This window comes from Apus apus, chromosome 3 (genome assembly GCF_020740795.1).
Source record: "Apus apus isolate bApuApu2 chromosome 3, bApuApu2.pri.cur, whole genome shotgun sequence".
Taxonomy (NCBI): domain Eukaryota; kingdom Metazoa; phylum Chordata; class Aves; order Apodiformes; family Apodidae; genus Apus; species Apus apus.
Genome location: NC_067284.1, coordinates 87,102,537 through 87,116,675, shown reverse-complemented (window position 1 = coordinate 87,116,675; position 14,139 = coordinate 87,102,537). Strand labels below are relative to the sequence as shown.

Here is a 14,139-nt window from a genome sequence, read left to right as displayed (position 1 = left end):
CAGCTATTACAGTATCTCCAGTGCACACCCACCTACACTGCCAAGAATAAAAGTACTCTGGGACTAGAGCAGCAATGCAATCAAACTTAATTCAGAAAAAGCAGGAACCAGAAGAGAAGAAAAACTTCAGACAACCAAGAGTTGTCTCTGTGTTTATTTCACATCTTCCCTTTAATCCCGTAAAAAGGTAGAAGCCCTGAAGGGATGCACAGGAGTTGCTTACACTGCCAGACTGCTCCCTCCACTCGACCTACTGTGGCATTAATGGCAGAGGAGAGGTGCAGTTCCCCACGAATGCAAAAGAAGAGAGAAGGTGACAGTCCCATCACTCCTATCCCTGCTGACTTTACAAATAAGTACCCTCAAATGCCAATAAACCCCACATTTGAACAGAGTAAATTCTTCCACTGACTTGTCCCATCTCTTCTCATCAACTGCTTCTGTGTATTCAACTCAGCAGAGAATCTGTGAGAGCAACTGGCAATTTTAATTCTGCTCTTGCTGAAACTTTAGAGAACTGAGCTTTCCTGCAGCACTACAAGCACTGACTTTTGTGGGGAGATCAGAAAGGGAAGGTGGAAAGACAGAAAGTCATGCATTTCTGTACCACCTAGGAATGAAGCACTGCATCTTTACAAATCAGATCCCTGCACTTGTTCTGATCCCCAAAACACAGAGGAATTTCAGCAAGTGAAAACTCAGTGGGGCTGAACAATTTTCTTTACTTTGCTGTCGCTCCACAGAAAAATCTCTTCATGCAGCATGCTACCTTTCACAATTAAGAAAAGTTAGAAATGTAAGATAAAGTAGTCCAGGAATTGCATGTGTGATTCAGGATTACAGTTACAAGTCCTTTTCCAAAGTCCTAGCATTTAGTATTTACAAAAAGCACACTGCTGCAGCACGTAACAGCAGCAGTGGCATTCCTCTTTGCAGCATACAGTTGAAACCCAGCAAAGCCACGGATATTTTTAGAGTGCAAGTTTGAAGCACTAGGGCCTTGAAGAGATTCAGGATTATCTGAAAGCTAAGTTGGTTTAGAAAAGTCCAAGCTAACAGGGACCTAGGAAGAATCTAGACCATGTTCCTGTTACAAAAGTCTGAACACAGCCCTGGTTCCACTGAAGTTACGCAAAGACTGCATTTCAAAAAAATGAAACATTCCCACCCACTTTTTTTTATCTCGGGAGTTTCCCGTGCCCCAAACAAATCCAAGGCTGTTTTTTGCCTTCCAGTTCCTCCCCTCCTCCCTCCCGCAGCTTCCTACCAGCTGAGGTTCTGCAGCTGCAGCAACAACAGCCTGCCTGTGACAGTGCAACCACGGCGGCGGGATGGTTCCTACCGATTCATTAGCTTCCTTATGTTTTAATAGAGGTAGGAAATTGTGAAGGGGCTTCCTCCCCTCTTTCCCCCCCCCCCCCCCCCAACTGAAAAGATACTGATGAATATTCATTACTTGCACTTTACCAAGGTCTGAATCTTAAAGGATTGGAAGGAAATTGCAAATTAGGCTAATACAATGGGAGATTTTGACTCGGTTCTCTGGGTCTCAAAATACAGCCAGCGAGTAAGATTTTTGCAGAAAAGGGACATGAGGATAGTAAAATTAAAAAAAATAATAATCATATCTCCCCAAAAAAACACCTGCTCCTCGTGGCTGCCACTGAAGCACCAATTAACTCACTGGTTTACGATGCCAGGACTTACCAGAACCCGACCCTTCCACATGATCCTGCAAAGGTGATGCACAGAACTTTTCACGCTACTCAGCAAGCGTCGCTCCGGGAAGGGTGCGCGCTGCTGTGACCCCCGAAAAGGCACCGCAGCCGGTGCCCAGTACCTGCTACCTCGTGTTTTCAGGAGCCAGTAAGTACATTGGCTTCAGTTTTTTCGGGAGAACACGGCAGAACTTGCATTTCAATATCCATCTAGAGTATAAGCTTCCAGCCCAAGTTTTTAACAAAACGCAGGGATTAAAATAAGATAGTGGGTTCCCCCCCGCCCCGCCCGGGAAAGCGAAGAGACAAACAAACCCTTTCACACTTTCTCGGTGGAGATCAACCCCCGGGCGCTGACCGGGGACAACACCCATCCGCTGCCGCCGCCCCGGCTGCGGCCAACCCGGCCCGGGCCCGCGGCCGGAACCCCGGGGGGCGGCTCCGGGGAGCGGGGCAGCAGCGGGCACAGCCGGACAGACAGACAGACAGCCGGACAGACAGACAGACAGACAGCCGGACGTGCGCGCACGCACGCACAGCCGCAGAGAAGCGCACACGTGCGCGCACACACGCCCCTGCCCGGGGCAGCGCCGGCTCCGCCGCCCCGCTCCCGCCCCGCCGCACCCTCAGACCCCCCCGCCCCGGCTGCAGGGGCCGGGGGGCACCGAGCACCCGGGCTCCCGCACTCACTTTCGTCCTGCCGTAGATTTTGTAGTTGCCCAGCTTGCCGTTGCAATGCCGGATGAGATCGTCCATGCTGTTCATGAGGAGCCGAATGGTCTGGCAGCCCGGCTCCTTGCCCTCCACCCAGGTGATCTTGTCGCCGCGGATGTCCTTGGAGGAGTCGCTTTTCTGGCTGACAAGCTGCCCGTCGGTGAAGCGGCCGGTGTGGTGGAGCGCCCGCACCTCCTCGGCCACCAGCCCGCCCAGCTCCTTGCCGAGGAAGTCGTCCACCACGCAGATGCCGTGCTTGTTCATGCAGGGCACGATGTACTCCAGCGCCAGCCGCTGCGGCACCAGAGACTTCGTCTGCCCGTTGGGGCGCAGCGAGGCCCCGCCGGGCCCCGTCTGCACGCCGCCCGGGTACAGGTTCGACTTGTCCCGGTACAGCAGCACCGCCTCCCCGGAGGGCGACGGGGACTGGGCCGCAGCCGGAGCCTCCGCATCACTGCCGGCGGCTGCGGCGGCGACATGGTTGTTGGTCAGCGGAGCGGCCTCGGCGGGGCTCTCCGGGGCCGCCGGCTCTGCGCCCTTCCCCGCCGCGGCCCCGGCTGCCGCCCGGCTGCCGCCTCCGGCCGCGGGCCCGGCGCTGGGGGCGCGGGGCGGCGGGGGCTGCCCGCCGCGGGGCTCGGCAGCGCCCCCTGCTGCGGCCGCCGTGCCGCCGCCGCGGCAGATCAGCTTGTGCTTCTTCCAGTCCTGGCGCTGGTGCTCCTTGCTGCAGTAGAAGGAGCTGCGGCAGCGCCCACACCGCAGCAGGTTCTCCATCTTCCCGCACAGCTCGCAGTACTGCCGGTCCCGCTCGCTGCTGCTGCTGCTGCTGCTGCCGCCGCCGCCGCTGCTCTCGCCGCCGCCCTGGCCGGCCCTGCCGCCGCTGTCATTCGCCATGGCGCTGGTGGTGCCGCCGCAGCCCGCTCCGCCGCGCAGGGGTTATGTAAGGAGGCGGGCGGGAGAGGCGCTAACGAGGGCCCCCGCTCGGCCGCGCGAGGAGGGAGCGCTCACTGCATCATGGCCGCCCGGCTCCGCCGCGGCCCCCTCCGCCGGCCCGCGGCCTCCTCCAGGACGGGCGGGCGCGGTGCCGCCGCGAGGGCCCGCGCCGCTCTCCCCGCGCCGCTCGCGCCGCTAGCACCGCCTCATCGCCGCCCCGCCGGCGCGGCCGGAGCGGGGAGCGTGGCGGGGCGGACAGCCGGCTGGCGCGGTGCGGGGGCTGCCTTCCGCTCCCCGCCGGCCTCTCTGCCCCGAGCGCGGGCCGGCGCGGCCGCCGCCTCTCCCCGCCGCGCCTCCGCCGCTGTGCCGGGGCGAGGAGGAGGCGCCTCGCCCGCAGCCCGCTCTGCACGTACGCCACCTCCAGCCCGCCAGCGCCGCCGGCGCGTCAGGCGGGCGGGGCCGCGCCGCCGGGCGGGCGGGGCCGCGCCGTGCCGGGGCCCGCCGCAGAGGCTGGACGGGCAGCTGGGGACCGGCGAGGCCCGGGGGCCCAGCTCCAGCGCCGAGCGCACGGACAGGCCGCCGGCCGGCGACGGGAGGGAGGGTGGAAGCGGCCGCCCGATGCGCGCGGCCTGCCCCGGCCGCCTCCGCCGCGGCCCCGTGCTGCCCCGGACGTGAGGATACTCTGCTGGGGGGGAGGGCGTCGCCGGTCTTGGCTGCCCCCGCCGCCCCCGGGCGGGCGGAGGGCCGCTAATCCGGGGGTGCCCGTGTCGCCAGGGGCGAGCTGCCCTGCTGGCTCGGGGGCTGCGGGCCTGCCGCGGGGGCGGGGGCGGCCCCGAGGGGCGCCGAGCTGACATGGGAGCCGGGCGCTGCGGCCTCGAGTGGCAGGGAGGGTGGTGACGGCGTCACCCCGCCGCAGTGACGGGCCAGGTTTGTCGCTCCCGTGTGCCCCAAAATATCCCCGCCGGATTGCTGGCAAAGCAGAGCAAGACGTGCGGCAGCTCCCTCGGAAATAACCTGTGGGTTGCGTCCCACCTAACTCGGTGGTAATGGAGGCCAGAGTCAGGCGGGTTAAAAAAGCGAAAAGCAGGAAGGAGAAGCAGGTGATGTGGCTGCTGAAACGAGGAGAGGTGAGGAATTGGGGCTAGTGCTGTGATTAACTTGGCAAAGCCCCTGACAGGAAAAAGGAAGCTGGTTTGGCAGAGCAGCACCGAAGAAGGGACTGCGGTCCCGACAGTCACGTCGGCTGTCAGAAGCCACATGAGGCCCTTGACTCTGGGGTGGTGTGTATGCTCTGATTGATCTGGCTTAGCCGTGGCTTTGCTGCTCGTGGTAGATGTTAATAAAGTGGAGTGTATTCTGCAGTTTCCCATGATACAACGCAACATGCTATCGGTGCCGCAGAGCCCCGTGGTAAACCGGAGCAATGACTCCTTCCCAGCTGGGGGTTCTCCTGCCCACCCCCTCCAAAAACCGTCTGGTGAGCAGACAGCGACTGCTTGCTCCATGGGCTGGGCTGGTGAGACGCAGTGCCTGTAGTTGGTGTGCACTGCCTGAAAGTTAAGCAGATCCATTCTAAAGTCCAAGAAGTGTCAAACACATGAGCTGAATCCTCTGGTTGGTAACTTACAGACTGCCACAGGTTTTGGTTTGATTTTATATAAATTAGTTTCTCTTTGCCACTGTAGAAGAGTGGCAGCCTCACAGCCTGTTGTGAGGCTTAGGACTGTGATATACTTGTATTACAGTGAGATGGCTTTATGTATGCAATTAAAATGGTTTGGTTCCTATCATCTGGCTACATAGATCGGGATTTAAAATTAACTGACATACCAATAGGAATCTTAGGCACTGCTTGTACTACATGAAGGATCTAAAAGGAGAAATAAAATGTGCCCAGGCCACAAATGCCTGTGCTACAGACACAGAAGATGAGAAGGAAAAACAGGGTGAATCATTAGAAAGGCAAAACAAGTACTGAGAGGACAAGGTCATGAAAGCCCGAAGGATGAGATTTCAAGGTGAATGCTATCAGCAGCCTCCAAGGCAGAATTAAAAACAAAAAAACCCCCACAAAACTGGAACTGGAAAAGCTGGGAACTGAAAACAGAGAGTTGCAGATTAGTAATTTCTTTGTTCATTGCTCTTAAAAGGAGGAAAATACAGTGGTAGAAGCAGAAGGAAGTGGGTTGAAAACAAGTTGTAAATCCAGAGCATAAAGTGGAGAGATTTTTAATCTAGGTTTAGTGAGAGTTGTTCTTTAACTACGGGTATATGAGGTATGTCAGAAATATTAGGCTAGACATTCTTCTAGCTTGCTTTAAACTGAGATGAATGCAACTGAATTCCTTGGATTTGCAGCATTGTTAAACGGAGCTAAATGAGAAAAGGGTCAAGGCTGTTATTTTCAAAAACTTCAGAAATTCAAACAATGCCAGAAAGACCTTTTGCATTTTTTGTGTACTCTTTCAGCAAACATAATGGAGGTGAAACTCAATTGTCCAACTATGAAACAAATAAGAAAAGGAGCAATGTAAAATATGGTGCCTGGCTAAAACCTAATGATAGTTATTAATTTATGGGCTAATTTGACTTCAGAAGTCTTTTGTTGTTTCCCTCTCTTCCCACGTGCCTTCTGGGATGTAGTTAAAGGTCTTGGTCTTAAGTTTTTACGTTTGCTAATGTGCTGAGCTACTTCAGGTTGTCCTGACATACTGTTGCCCAGCGTGGTCAATAGAAATACCAAGTTCAGCAAAATCCATGTTAGGTATATGAAGCATTTGGAGTATATTGTGATTACAGCACTTCACCAGCAGCACAAAACAATTTAAAGAAGGTTGTTGTCCAGTGACAAAGCTGCAGAAAAGAGTGGTGGTAGTAAGGAAATTCGAGAAGACAATGAGTATTTACAGTACAATAGTGTCTGCAACATGCTAGAAATGTTTTCCAAGCATATAAAGACTCTATTCATTTCCAGAGAGCTTGTTCCTTAAAAGATAGCCTAAGGACAAAGCACAACGAGGCAACATATGGTATACAAAGCAAAATGACCAACGTGATGGTTGCCAAAAATGAGGGGGAAGGGACTTCCATCTCTTTCTTTTCTGCTGATTACTCTTCACTTGCTCCCTAATGTGGCATTTCCAGGATAGCTGATATCTTGTCTGTGTCAGTGAATGTTGGAGAAGAGCTTGACTGGTGACTAGGTAATTATGAGACATAGTGCTTTGCAGAGAATGCAGATGCAAAGTCTTTCAGGCAATACCAGTCATGATGAGAATGTTGTGGGATAAACTTGATACAAGGTCACAGATTTTCATCACCACTTAGATATGGATCTGGTAGGTTTATTAGAAGTTTAAAAAAAAATGTTTGTCAATGAATAACTTCTGTTGTAATTAAGTAGTAGTAATAGCTGCCTTTATACCATGCTTTATGTATTTTGAGTACTGCAGTGGTAAGGTTATATAAGCAACACAAAAAAGCATTTTTGAAGCCCAAGGAGGAGGGGGAATACAGAATAATAAGATTAAATAAGTTTAATTCACAGAACTAAACTAGCTTAGAAATAAAGTTTAAATAAAAAGTAATCTCATCTTCAGATAGTTTTGCTGTGATCAGGAAAAAAGTTCCTGGGACTCCAAACTATGTTTTTTCGCTACTGCCAGGAGGCCACTTGGAAACTACATGTGCTCCTGAGGTTGGTAGTGGTGTGAAGCATCAGTCAGACAGATGCAGGTCCATGACAGCATCACAATTAAAATTTAGAACTTGGGTACTTGTAGCATTTACTGTCCTTCCCCTAGACCACTCCACCCTGTTCTTCAGCCTGTCTGCTCTTAACTCCACTTAAACCATTACTCACCGATCTCAACAGTGTCATTTTTGGGTAGGGTTCCCTGCTCATGGCAGGGGGGTTGGAACTTGATGATCCTTAAGGTCCCTTCCAACCTTAATGATTGTATGATACTATGATTTGTTAAGCTTGCTTTTCATGCCGGCAAGTGAACTGTAACAGGTTTGCAGCTTTTCCAAATAAAACTAGAGAACTGTTTGTCTGAGTTGGATTCACTGTTAAACTCACTTCCTTTCTAACCAGGACACACTGTACAATGTACATCCACAAGGATCTGCAAGTGCTGCTTTGTTGCATGCATGCTCTTTTCCTGAGGTGCGCCAAGCTTAGCATGGTTTATCCATCTCACAAATGCCCCCCTCTGCCCCCTGTTTCTGCAAAGCGAAGAAGGGTCACCCATGAGAGGTGACCAGGAACATGTGGGTTTATTAACTGGCTGCACTAGTGCTGACCAGTACCATTATGGAGGAACACACAACCTCAGGGGCCCTCCAAGTCACTCTGGCCAGCACAAACTAAGAGGGTCTCACCAGTCTCCAAGATCCAGGCTTCAGCTCTCCAATATGCCAGGAGCTTGGCGGTCCCTTATCACAGTATGAAGTGGCACGTGGCCCTTGGGACAACAAAGAATGAGGCTCAGTGCCCTGAAAATAACCTGCAATACTCTGGACTACCTTCCAGCCCACTTAGTGCTCGTTGATGCCATTGTAAAGTTTCCCTCAAAGTTTTTGCTGACATAACAGAATAATTTGGTGGTTTATCACTGAATATCACAATGGTGTGATCTTTAAGGAAAAACCTTTACTTTATTATCTGAGGTTATAAGGGTTGTGCTAAGTTATAAGAAGTATTCTCAATTACTTTGTGTAAACTTGAGTTTAATATTGTTGTTTAACATTGTAGGATTCCTCTGGGCTCTTCAACTAAAATTGTTGTTGCTGTCCTCAATCTGTCTGAAATGATACTAATTTGCTTCTCTGAGAATGTAGCTATTTTTATTACACCAAAAATATGGTTAGGATTGATCCAGAGAGATTTATACATATGAAAATATTTGATTACTTTAATAATCTTGTTAATATTTAAAGAAAAATTAATTATGCTAGTAAAGTACAATACCATGTCTTTTTAACTGAAAATGCTGTTGCCAGATGTCTGTATCTGTGAGGCTATGGAAATGCAGCAGAGCTTAGAAAACACTCATAACTGACGCATTCCAGTTTTGTCCTCATTTTAAACTTTGTACCATGGAAAGTTCAAAAGCTTTTTCCACATTGTTTGTGAGGTTTCTCCAGAGGGAGTACTTCTGGCTTTGGTTAGAAAAGAGCTCCCTGTCTTGCTAAAGATTGACAATTATGTACATTTTTGGCCTCAAACTTAAGCAACGCAGCAGGCCCTCAGGGTGCTCAAAGTTTAGATACGGACAGAAAGTTACTTTTTAAGAACATTTTTTAAACACTATTTGAAATCCATGCCCTGATACAGTGATAAGCAATTTGGAAAAAAAAATAGCTAAATAAATTCTGTTTTATCCATACATGTCTGATTCAAATTTATCTCAACTGCTTTAGCTTTTATCTGTTTTGGTGCAGACAAGTCTTACAGCATGAGAACAAGGGACTCCAACATAAAGAAAGTTCCTCCAGTGCTTCATAGGTCCACAGTCATAACATGACCTTTTCACTGCGCCTCTGATATGTGCTTCCTGCCCGTGTCATCATGATTCAGCATCGTGACATGCTGAAATACCATCAAGGTGGAAACAATGCCGAGCAGTGTTAGGATGATGTGGCCTGCCATGATTATTTTGAATGTACCTGATTTATTGCACATCATATTTTCTCTTGCCTTGTGTTTCAGCTGCCAGGCACGTAGTTCTCTCTTCTGCCAGCGCCTGGCCTTTTGTTTGGAAAAGAGAACAGGGATGCCCTGAGATGTGGGCAAGATGTACAGTTTGCTCTGTGCCCCTTCGTTTGGGAAGCTTGTAAGTGCCTCAGCTCATGCATTGCAATATATCCTTCCATGAAATGAGTTGCAGTATCTGCTTCTTTCATGACTCCCTAGAACTATTACCCAGAGCTCTAGAGCGGAACTCAGAAACTGTTACTGAAGCCATAAAGATGTATCTGTTGAAAGACCAGACATTTTATCTTTGGGTGAAGATGCAGTTTCTTTTCCCTTTCTCCAGCTGGCTGGCACAACTTCTGATATCTCTAAATTCTTTTTCTTATTGAAGCAGTTGTACCAGTAAGGTTCTAAAAAACCAGCGAGCTTAAAATATTTACTGCTATGAAAGGAGAAACCTATCTCAGTAATTCAAGAGAGGAAGGAAAAGATCATATGGAGTTTTTGAGCTGGTAAAGACTGTCTAGGTGTTATTCCTCAGTAAGACATAGGGGGTTTTAATGTGTTTTGGGTTTTTTTTTTTGTTGGTTTTTTTTTTTTTTTATGGGGCAATTTGTCAAGAAGAATGGGGGCAGGCTTAATTTTTGTGTGTTTTACAAGTGAACAATGGTGTCCTCCCCCTTCTCTTGAACAATGGAGATACAATATTACACCTCATGTTTTGTTAAACTGTCTAACCTGAAAAGCTCACCTTTGCCAGGGCTGGCTACCAACAAGCATTGTGAGCCTGAACCCTGAAGAGCCATCTCTATCTAGGTGGACTCAGGAGAGCTGAGCACTGTGTTCTCCTGCACTCCCCATTCCCCCTTCGGCCAGGACAGTGACTGTGTATTCCCATGTACCCCTCTGATGTTTATCAGGATGCAGTGTCCTGTTGCTTGCCTGCCATCATCCCCCTTCTTGTGTTCCCCATCCCAAGGGCTTTGTGATGCCTTTTCTTGCATTTCCAACTCTCCCAAAGACAGGCTTTTCCTCCATGCCCTTCTATTTGCCTTCAGTGCTCCTCTCATGCCCTTCTGCAATGCTTCCTTCAGTTGTGGTACTTTTAATCATGCCGTTGAGTTGCTGCCCCCAAAAAGAGGTGGTTCTGCTCCCTCCAGCAGCATGCTTCTTAGCACTCCACTTGTCAAGCCCTTTGGTGAGTCCATTCAAGATAATAGTTTTCTGTTGGATTAACAAGTCGGATCAGCTTACTGAGTGGTTTGATGTGGTGCAAGAGAGGGTGTGGATCAGCAGGGCCAGGAGTCAGGCAGGGAAATGCAGGACCACCCAAGTCAGAATGGAAAGCTGACTCAGTCATGTCACGTATCTTCGCTCCTACTGATTATTTAACTTGACCCATTTTTGGTTTCTCCCCAACTGGGAGAGAAGCCTTTCCTTTTGAAACTGTGTTGAGACCCAAAGTGCAGGGTATTCTGTACCAAGACAGGATAATGGCTATTATCAGCTGATTCTGCTATCTGTGGATGCGTGAAGAGGTTATTAAGCTATTGATTCTGAGAACAGCAAGCCAGGGACTCACATTTTGTAAGTTGTTGTTTGTTTCTTTGTTTTTTCTCAGGTTTTAGCAATTGAAAGGTTCTGTTTATTGATTAAAATAGTTCTTGAGATTTTAGAACTGAACAAATGTGGTCTTAAAAATTGTCATATTGATGCACACTCATTATGATGGTGTTCTATGTCTTCTTGTTTCCTATGCTAACAAGCACAAGCCTCTGTGCAAATACTCTCAGTCTAATACTAGAGTAGGATATTTCAGCATGTTTTGAAGCACTTCCCAAGCAATTTATACCAAGGACAAGCTAATTACTAAACCAGAAATGCTAGTAGTTGATATATGGTAATTTAAGAACCTACATTAGAATGAAAATTTATTGTCTTACCCCTGCATGATCTACATTTGCAGTCTTTATTTTATCTCTTTCAGTGGTGTCCGGGTTTGAGCCAGGACATTCAGCTGGCATAGTGTTGTTAATGAGTCCAGTAAAATATGATGCTGGAATTGTACGCTGGGGAGGTTTTACAAAGCAGTTCCTAAATATTAGGTCCCGGAAGATTAAATTTACCAGAAGTTTGTGCAAGCACACAACTAAATATGAATTATTAACATCTTTGGTCTGTTCTCAGAGTGATAGTATGTGCTACAGAGCTGTAATTAGGGCTGGGTTGCCTCTAAGCCTTACTATCATGCTGCATCTGTTTGTCACTGTTAGAATTGCTACAATTGCTACCCCTGAACCTGTTCGTTGCTCACCCAGCTAGCTAATTAGTGACCTAGAGATAAGGTGGCCTTTATTGGTACTAGAAGAAATGGCCTTTCATTTTTATGCAGAAGCAAAAAAGAAGGTCAGCAAACAATTTACACATTCTTCATCCACCCACAGTGCAATGGAAGATCATAATGCTTATCTTCTTAGGAGGCAGATTCAACTTTTTTCCTTACTCTTTCATTAAGCTTATGTTTTCTCCCTGGCAGTATTCTCTCTCTCTTTTGTTGTTGTTGTTTTGTTATTGGTTGCAGGTTTTTTGGGGGGCATCAGCCTCAGACTGTGTCTAATACTAGGACCATGTTCAGGAGTTTTAATTAAAATTTTTCATTAAAAAGGAGTCTTTACAGTTTCTCAGATTACAATTTCCTTGTTGTGTGATATAGAGTTTGACCTGGAGGGGATAAGCAGATACTAGATACTCTTTCCTCACCTATTTACCAAATGGTACATGTCGATGAAATTAGGGTGGGAGTCAACGCTCCTCCCTTCTGCAGACATATCCTCCAATAAAAGCCTTGTGCTGTGGGCAAAAGTAGTTAAGGGCTTGCTGCCGTTTTGTTTTGTTTTACTTTAATAAACAGCAACTAATTAATGTTAGAGGCTAAACATGGCTAGCTCATACACACACAAAGGCTTGTATGTTTGGGGATATGCCTACTCTGCGTACCCAGCCTGGATCCTGACTTCTTTTAGCTAGGGTGACCATTTCTCCCCTATTTTAAGAAATATTTCATATTTCATTTGTGACATGAGTAAAAGAAATGCCAAATAATATCTCTGTGGAGCAAAACTCCACAGTGGATTTGTTAATGGAACCTTATTTTCAATTTAAAAATATCAGCCTAAGAGACTGAATCTTTTAAGAAAAAACTACAGCATGATGAAACTAAAAAACGGTTCTCCCACTGTTATCTTAGCACTAAATAGCACTGAATTGCAGACCTGGGATAAAAATCAATTGAGAATGTAGGTTCATGTGAGGGAACCTGCCCCAAGCCTCTGATTTTGCATTTGCAGTCCAGGTATGGATGAGGCATGTCAGAAAGAAATCTTCAAAGGTTCATAAATGCCAACATCAAATGCTTACCTTGTGTAGTGTATATTTTATTGCAAAGATTTAATGAATGCTGAATGTGGGGCAAAGCTATGAAGCAAGGTAGCAAGCTCGTTTCCTTTTGTAAGTCTTCAGAGCAGCTAGATGGGATCCCTTCCAGAATGCTCTCTGGAAAATTTCATCTAGCCTCAGAGCTCTATAAATAGAGGAGAGCTTCATCCCCAAGGAGGTTTTGCAGTCCTGTGCTGCAAGAGAGTGCTGAGCTCTGAGGGAGGCAGCAGCAGGAGAGTTACAGGGTGGTGTGGTAGGACCAGGAAGGGGAATGGGATCTCCTTGAATGTGAGATGAGGAAAATAATTAAGATGGAAGGCTGTTCCCAGAAACACACACATAGAAAAATTCCCTTAGATCCTACACAGAAACTACTGCCTGCAGAATAGAAAATGCAGCCAAGGTGACCATCAGCTGCAAATGACAAAGGAAGATACCTGATATTTCCTCAGTCAGTCAAGAAACACTTCTGAAGATGAGGTCTTTCACTCTCCAGAATGAATGGAGAAATGTTTTCACTGGGATCAGTAAAAACAGCAATAAATGCTGTAAGAATTACTGTAGTTTACTACATTTAATTATTTTAATTGTTCTGATGAACTGTCTTGAGTGACATAATATAGGACAGAGTAATCACAAACATAACACTCAAACATAAGTCCCAAGAGAAAAACACTTGAACCCTTGTTTCTAAAAAATATGTAAGTATAGAAGAAAACCAACTGACGACTACAGAAGCTGGAAAATTCTGTCCTAACAGTCTCCATTTTCATTAATGTAGGTCCTTGATTGTGACAGCAGATTAAAAAGCACTGACTTTTTATCTTTAGTTACAGTGCATTTTCCAAGATTTATCTAGAGTTTAAATGTGGGGCAAACATTTTGTTGGGATCAAGTTTCAGGTATTATTTAAAAAAAAAAAAAAAAAAAAAGCTTTAAATTGGGACTGAAACAGGAAAATTTCACTCTGACTTCTGATAGTTCAGCCTCAAGGTATTATCAAAATCTCAAGTAACTGTACATTTGGAAGAATACTCCATTATCTGTTTGATTATTTTGGGGAAAAGAACCCAGAAAATAGTCAAAATTAAGCCTCTTTTTTAATATAAGTACAGTAATTTGGATCCAACAAAGCTAATTTGGGAGACAACATTCTGTCTACAGAAGAATGAAAAATGAAAGCAAGCTGTGTTCCACTTGCATGGAATACAACTGCATATTGAACACACTGGGCTATAGACAAGTTATTATTTGGTCTCAAAGACCTTTGATATGCAATCTTCAAATGTTTTTCTTCCTGCCAGCAGAGTTTCAGATTTAAGAGAGATTTTTATTTTGTTGATATAAATATAATATGGAAATGATAATATAGGAACACCGAAACATTGCCCTACAAGATTATCACCCCTCTGCCTTCCTGAAAGTGTCATCCAGATAAAATTATTTTAAAGATAAGCAAGATGTGTTTTCCATGCCAGAACAGTACTTACATCTTTCAATGTGCTACAATTTTATGGTAGAGTTTTAAAATCATAAAACTGTGATCTTTGATGGGCTGGAATGAATGATACAATGTGCTAATTATACGGTAAATTACAAGGAAAAAAACCCCACAAACAAACAACAACAACAAAAGCAGCCTAA

General features: G+C 46.9%; 1 protein-coding gene across 1 annotated transcript in view; it reads right to left on the bottom strand.

The window, feature by feature from the left end:
- Positions 1-3,765, bottom strand: part of EGLN1 (egl-9 family hypoxia inducible factor 1) — a 37,065-nt gene extending 33,300 nt beyond the window's left edge. Inside the window, exon 1 of the mRNA XM_051613586.1 lies at positions 2,409-3,765. Within this exon, the coding sequence (XP_051469546.1) occupies positions 2,409-3,323 (915 nt within the window). The 5' untranslated portion in view covers positions 3,324-3,765. The remainder of the gene's footprint in view (positions 1-2,408) is intronic.
- Between the last annotated feature and the right edge of the window lie 10,374 nt (positions 3,766-14,139).